The sequence below is a fragment of the Pangasianodon hypophthalmus genome, chromosome 10, assembly GCF_027358585.1.
Source record: "Pangasianodon hypophthalmus isolate fPanHyp1 chromosome 10, fPanHyp1.pri, whole genome shotgun sequence".
Lineage (NCBI taxonomy): Eukaryota > Metazoa > Chordata > Actinopteri > Siluriformes > Pangasiidae > Pangasianodon > Pangasianodon hypophthalmus.
In genome coordinates, this window is record NC_069719.1 from 9,094,346 (window position 1) to 9,102,630 (window position 8,285).

The window sequence follows — 8,285 nt, forward strand, 5'->3', positions numbered from 1 at the left end:
AACAGCTTATTCAGAGGGACTTGTATGGTGGATGTTCCACATAATCTAAGACTAATAACAAATATTTTTGTTTTAAAAATGATGTAAAGAAGCCACCCAGTACTCTAGTCCATGTCATTTAGTTGATACATGGTCTGCACTCACAAATCCTCTTTTTAGCACACCAGCATTGTCTTATGGTCTCTAGATGGTGTTGTTGATTCATTCATTAGTTTAAGTGAAGGGAGAATAGAGTTTGTATTTCTCTTGCCTCACAGGTGTCCCACAAAACAATTAGGTTTTAGCAGATAAGTAAGAAAATTTTTTAGTAGCATTTCTTTCTTGTTTTGCTAAAATGGCTTCCTTTTTTCTATTGGGTTTATAGTAGTTGTTCTCTATATAAAAAGGTATTTTGATTGTGTGAGTAATACTGTTAAATTAATTTTGTGTAGTATTAGTAGTAATAGTATAGTAAGTGTGATATCTGATAATTTTTAGTTCACCTGTTAAGACCTCAAATTTAGTTGGTGTTCTTTCATATAGTAGTTGCTGTTATCTTACAGTTTTCTGGGGTAAAAGAATTATTATTATTATTATTATTATTATTATTATTATTATTATTATTATTATTATTATTATTATTATTATTATTTATTTTTATTTATTAAATATTTATGCGCCAGGGCCACTTGTAATACACTATGCATAGATTATGCATTTACTGTTATCATTTAAAAAAATCCAGTGCACCTAAAGATTAAAGTAATAATTGTTAAAATTATTCAAATGTATGCATAATATCCAACTCCACACCCCAAAACACACACACACACACACACAAATTAACCTGTGGTAACATAATAAAAGTAGCCCAATTTTACAGGAAAAAAAATCGAAACACAGTTAACATGTATGTTACAGCAATCATATTTACATGCGTGCTGAAAGTAATGTAGGAGGAACCTCTCAATGTGAACAATCTGTACATGTTTCTGTGACAGACTGGAGTTCCTGTTTATTACTGAGCACATCTAAAGCAGAGTCATGCAGTTTATTTAATTATAAACTGTCCCATTCATTTACATCTCAGAAACTCTTCAAGATGAAGACACACATTGTTGTCATTCTGACTGTGTTACGTTTAATACAGGGTAAGTTAATAACATGATATAGCACACATACAGCACAATATTAAGGCTCTACACTAAGCTTATGTTTTAACTTTATCTTCCAGGACAGCAGCAAAACTATGATATTCATCAAAGTCCCTCTGACATGCTGAGTTTTCAAGGAGAAAACACTGAACTTCATTGCCAACACAGTGTTTCATCACTTTATATGATATCATGGTATCGACAAACCTTTAATGATACTTCAGTGAAACTTATTGCATATGTACATTACAAGAAAATATATGTTGACACTCCTTTCTCAAGTCACTTCAGTGTATCTGGAGATGGTCAGAAACACTCGATACTCCATCTTGTTAAAGTGAGAGAAGCTGAACACACTGCTGTGTATTACTGTGCAGCAAGTAAAGCACAGTGATCCAGCTCCCCTCACTCTGCTACAAAAACCTCCCATGCACTGATTCTACACCATGCATTCAACTGCACCAAGCTGTTGAATTCTTGAATCTGATTGCTCAGAAGATGTTGATTAACTTTCTATAACAGCAGCTCTGACAATAGTTATGGCTGTACTTCAAAGTAACTATTGGAATACTATTGGAATAACTATTATTCATTAGTAACTATTGGAAAGATAGCATATTAGAACAAGCACATTAATATAAACCTCTGATTTGAATTACAGCCAGAACACAGGGACTTGTATGGTGGATGCTCCACATAATCCATGACTACTACTGATAAACATATATTAAAAGAATTCTGTAAGAGGACATTTGTTTAAAATTTATGGAAGGAGTCTCCAGTGTCAGCACTTTGTAATGGTCTTTTGGAGAGTCTTCAGAACAGGTGAATTTGTGCTTTCTCTGTAACCTGACAAGGCTGGTAAGGGTACAACTGTTTGTAGCTGGTATAATATAAGTGATAAGAGAAACTAACTAGTTTAAATATATCTATAAATAGTTACAAGCATAATGTGTTATTTATTAATTTAAAAATAAAAATACTCACTGGCAAACGGCTGTGTATAAAATGAGTAAGCTACTTTGGGGTGTGCTGTTACTGGAAAATAATCAACTTTGGGATGGTAAAAGTAACTTTACAATGGGCCACATCACACTATGCCATTGCTGATTATTTTCCTATAACAGCATACCCCATTGTGTATTATTTCTTATGTAATTCCTATATTGCCATCAAGCCTGAAGCTTCACCTTCTACCTAGTTAACTTCCTCTAAAATCCCATCTCTCTCTTTATGCACTAGAAAAAAGTTTTGGCACCCATCACTGACTGATCAACCACTCCTAACCCAGAGTGTTCAGTGAGGGGCCTGGCTATCTAGAACAAAGCAGAAGACACTCAGTACTTTAGTCCAAGTTTTCAGAGTTCGCTGCACTTTTGACAGATTCACAATCACTCTCCATGTCATTTAGGTGAGGGTGTATTCCACACTCACAAATAATCTTTTTGCACACTAGCATTATCTTATGGTCTGTAGATGGTGCTGTTGATTCATTCTTTTGTTTTTAGCAGATAAGTGAGAACATTTTTTTTCTTGTTCTAAGATGGCTTCCTGTTTTCTATTTGGTTTAGTTGTTCCCTATTTAAATAAAGAACTCCAAAAATAAATAAACAGTATAATATCCAGTATTTTGATTCTGTGAGTACTATTGTTAAATTTATTGGGCAGTATTAGTAGTAGTATATAGTAGTAGTAGTAGTAGTAGTAGTTCACCTGTTAAGACCTCAGACTTAGTTGCTGTTCTTTTAGACTCAATGGGAAACCACACAACAGTGTTATCAGGGAAAAAAAAGGAAGGGTACAGTATAAGCTGGTTGTGTACGGGGAAAATGAAATCTGCATGTCTGGAGATCTCACAACTCAGCCTGACAGTGAATAATTTTTACTTTGAAAGGCGTTTCAAAAAAAGCTAACTAATACACTGTAGAGATTTTGCAGAAAGTCTAGATGCATCAAATGGGTGTGAACATTCTACACGCTAATGCTGTGATGTCATATCCTGCCTGACTGCTAACGTCAAATTCTAGTCGTCTACCTAGATGTCATGAGTTTCGTCCATTAGTTAAAATCAACATGATCAAATTTCCCTGTAAATTCATACTCTTCTTGTGCTGTTTCTCAGGTAGTATTTCTATATATACATGGAGTATATATTTTTAAAAACATTTACACAAAAGGACTAATAGTAATCTAACAATTTTCTTTAACTTATGATCCTTGATTTGCAAAGATGTTAATCAGAGCCCTCCTGATGTGCTGTGTTTACCTGAAGCAAATGTAACTCTTACCTGCAGCCACAGCATCTCGAGCCATGACACAATATTGTGGTATCAAAGGACACAAGGAGACACCAGCCTGAAACTCATCGGATATGTAAGATTCACGAGTACTACAGCAATAGAGAAAGATTATCGAGGTCATTTTACAGTGAGTGGAAATGGGAGATCATCGGTTTCTCTACAATTCCCAAAGCAAGACAAGTGCCACACAGCGCTCTGTACTTCTGTGCAGCTTATTACACACAGTGTTACACACGTCCCCTCCAATAAACAAAAACCTCTCTTTAATCAACTGTACACCTGTTTAACCACATCACAAGCTACACTAAAAACAGAAGATCACAATATCACAAACAGTGATATTTTTCCTTCATTATACAGAAGAGGAGATGAGGTCAAATTTGCTTATGGGAAAAATACATTTCCACCTTACCATAAGATAAGATAAAAAAAAAAGATAAAAAAAAGTAGATAAAAAAACTCAGCAGTTTGTATGATGGAAATTGGTAGTGGAGGATGTCAAGGAAATTACCTGTAAATAAATAATTTACAATCTGTTTCAGTTCATATTAACGCACCAGGGTGTTCTCATAGTCTTATGGCATTCTTATAATGAAGAAACCTGACAAGCAAATGGATGACTAAATGTTATTGAACATCATCAATACTAAAGTTTAATTATCCATGAAAGTTAATAAATGGTTATTTCTTATTTTCTCCATAATACAACTTGGTAATACTACTGGTAGTTCTTAAATAGACTATTTCTAGTGTAAATTGATAGGTATATTATGGTGATCATAAGCATGTGTTTGAATACTCACAGTGAAGTGGGTGGAAGCCCACTATGTGACCAATCTGTAGGTGTTTCTGTAACAGACTGGTGGAGTTTCTTTTCATTACTCAGCTCATCTAAAACAGTAAATTATACTAACTCTCTACCGGCTGCTGCTCAGAAATCCTTTTAAGATGAAGACACACATTCTTATCTTACTGATTCTGGTAAATTCAGTAATGGGTAAGCTATTATCATATACACATACAGCACATACCAATACAATACCAAAACTCTATACTAAAATCATGTTTGTCTTTATTTTCCAGGACAGTTACAAAAAAAGAACATTCATCAAAGTCCCTCTGACCTGGTGAAGTTTCCAGGAGAAAATACTGAACTGCAGTGCAAACACAATATTTCTGAGTTTTATGTGATATTGTGGTATCAACAGTCCCTTAATAATATTTCCATGAAACTTATTGGACAGTTATATTTCAAGCAGGTAAAAGTTGAAAATTCATTCTCGAGTCACTTTAACGTATCTGGAGATGGTGAAAAACACTCTACACTCCATGTCATCAAATTGACAGCAGCTGAACACAGTGCAGTGTATTACTGTGCAGCAGGTACAGCACAGTGCTCCAGGTCCCCTCACTCTGCTACAAAAACATTCCTTAGATTGAGGTATCATTGGATCACACCATATATTTAAACTTGTAGTTACATTTAATGATGTGAAACATCCACAAAACAAGATAGTTCCTATTATTAATTACATTATAACAGCTAGAAACATCCTTCACTCACCAGCGTCTCTTTTTTCTTTCTTTAAGGTAATAAAGTGAATCAAAAAAATAAGTATCTTGCCATGCTACTGGAAAACTGCAAATCCCTCCATCTTGAAGACTTAATTAAAGTAACAGCTTCACTTCTGACAGTTACAAAGTGCTGACACTGGAGACCCCATCCAAAAATTTAAGGTCTGAATAAATTTAAAAAAAAAAAAAAAAAAAAAAAAACATATATATATATATATATATATATATATATAGAGAGAGAGAGAGAGAGAGAGATGGTTTATATATATATATATAAATCAGAGAATTATCTTTTTTCATTATTGGCTGTATATTATAATCATGCTAATATCATTGATTTGAATCATTTATGAGCATAGCACATTAGGTTAAAGTTAAGGTAAAAAGTAAGGTTGGTCACACATACTTTATCTACTTTGAAAGGTTCTACAACACAAAATATTATAACTCGCTGCAAAATTTTCAAATTGATGTCAGCTAAGGATTCTTGTCTGAAGGGGGCAGTATGCTTCCACACATTCACTCTATTATGAACTGTATTAATGGTACACTGCTGTAGATAAGAGAGAATGTTACAGCCTAGAAATCGTTACATTTTATAGCTCGCTGTCTATCCACAATGTTTCAAGCTTTCCTCAAACTAACCATTTTGGTGCTCTTTATCACATTTAATCGAAGACTGCTTAATATTCTGTTAATAAATTGAAAATTTCTTTTGTTGGATCTCTAATGAAAACCCTCTTTCTTCACAGGTTCCTCAGCTGGAAAGACTATTCAGCAAATACCTCATGGCCTCATCAAGAGTCAAGGAGAATTGGCAGAAATGAAATGTTCCCATGATATTCAAGGGCATGATCGCATTCTGTGGTACAAACAATCTCACAATGAGGAATTAACCTTCATGGGATATCTAGTATCTGAATTTGGAAACGTAGAACAAAAATTTAAAGACAAAATCATAATCGATGGAAAAGCAAACAAGTACTACAGCTCCCTTAACTTCACAAACATTACTTCAGAGAGTGGTGGAGTTTATTTCTGTGCAGCATATGACACAACAGTGCAAATCCTCTTTCTTCATGACAAAAACTGAATATCTGCTCTCACTATCTTCTCAAAAACCACACACTAACCACTACAGCTGAGTTCTTCCTCATGTTAAATACTTAGTAGTATTACTATAACTTATTTGGGCAATTACTGTTCAATACTACTTTGTCAACAGTGATGTACAACCCATAAGACTGCAGTGTGCAGAATTTTAGCTCAATAAAATTCTTTCACTACAAATTTTAAATAAAAAAAAATACAAGATGAATGACAATACATATACAGAACCTCTGAGATATCAAGGTAGAAAAAAAAATTATTTGCAGGGTGAAATTGTTCTTTCTAAGGTACTTTCTAAAGACTAAGGTACCTTCCAAGCAAAGTACAAATATACAATCAGTACCCAAAGGAACATAAATAAGACTTTTTGAATAAAAGGTTTTATGCCTATGTCTATATGATGAGATGTTTTTCTATAAGCCTCAAACCGAATGGTTTCATAATAGTAATGATGAGTTAATGATAGGTAGTAAAATTTAAACCTCACTAGTCCCCTCACTTTAATAATCCATATATGCAACATACAGTACATGCCCTGTCATCAAAACATAAACTGATGGGAAAATGTAATAACCACATGTACTTCTGTTTTTACACACAAAGTAGTTGTTCAGTTTGATTTACTTTACTTTTATTTGTATAGCAGTTTTTACAATAGAGTAGATCAGAAAGCAATTTAATGAATCCTAAGACCATACTAGTATTCAATACACTGATGATAATGCTATGAGATAGTACAGCAATAAAATCTTAAGTAAACTGAAGAGCTAGAGGTCTGAAAATTAAAGATACAAAGGTTTTACAGTTTTTTTTACATCCACTTGTCAAGTCTCAGCTCTCCCAAAGTATAGTGTACTTCAGAGTATAGTGCCAAAGTCAAACAAATTTCAGATCAAGGCCAAGAAAGAGAGGTGTGGCAGAAGAGTTTGAAACCAAATCCCTCTAGAGGTCACACTTCACCAGAGCTGCTGTTATTACTACATGGTGTGCATTACAGAGGGCAAAGATTATGACTGGCATTATACTATTAATTCTGTTTTTACCTGCTGGTAAGGACATATATACTTTATTATTGTTATTATTATTATTATTATTATTTATAATTCTTACTGAAAAATAATGATTTAAAAAAAAACAGCTGGACAAATGTTACTTTTTTTCCGAAATAACTTTAGACAACAATCCGAGTATTCTACTAACTACCGTTCTAAATATTTTTCTTTTTGTTTTCAGGCTTCAGTGTAAGACAGTCTCCTGATCTTTCTGCTTATGAGGGTCAGAATGTGACTCTTCAGTGTACTCAGATTGATACCACCTTTAATGGCATGTACTGGTTCAGAAAGAGACCTGAATCCCTGGAGCCCATTGTATTCTACTATATTAACGTAGGCACAATTGAAGATAAATTTAAGCAGAAAGTTTCTGCAATAAAGAAAGGCAATTCTCTGGATCTAACTGTGAAGGAGCTGAAGAGCACAGACAGTGCCGTCTACTTCTGTGCAAAACAGGATGCACAGCATGACAACCTAATCTTTAACCTGAACAAGAACTGCACCACTGCCACAACAAACACATACTCAACACCTGTTAACTGTAGCACACAAACCAAGTACTCATGACCAAAATACACAAGAGACAGATATATCGATGGGTGGTGAAGTCACTTCCTGTCATCTGGATTTTATAAGCAAGTGTTGGTATGCTGTCTATCAATGATTGGAAACAAATCAGCATAATGATTCTGCTCTTTTTATCTCAGATCATGCTGGCTGGTAAGTGTCTATATGCTATTTCTAGTAGTGATGACTGCAAATCACAGGTTTACATTAAGTGCTAATGTAACAACTTACACAGGGACTTATATAGAAAATGTTCCATATTATCAGACTTAAAAAAAACATGTGTAATTGTTGATATGGTGAGGTTTTCTGTGAGAACGTGTTTATCATTGTTGGAAGGAGTCTCCAATGTCAGTGATTTGTAACAATCAGAGGTAAAGCTGTAACTATGTTTTCCACCAAGGAAAAGTCTTCAAGCTGCATTTTTAATGTCTTATTAACATCAAGAAAAAGAGAAAAGACATAGGATGGAGAGGGAAGGACTGTTTACAGCTGCTATAAATTAAGTGATAACAGAAACTAACATGTTTTGTGAATGCCCTATAACA

At 34.1% G+C, this 8,285-nt stretch overlaps 1 gene segment (V, D, J or C); it reads left to right on the top strand.

Moving 5' to 3' along the window:
• Positions 1–7,097: 7,097 nt before the first annotated feature.
• On the top strand, positions 7,098–7,874 carry LOC117598264 (T cell receptor beta variable 30-like). The segment is given in 2 exon segments: positions 7,098–7,167; positions 7,352–7,874. Coding segments are annotated over 2 exon segments (426 nt in total).
• The last annotated feature ends 411 nt before the right edge of the window (positions 7,875–8,285 follow it).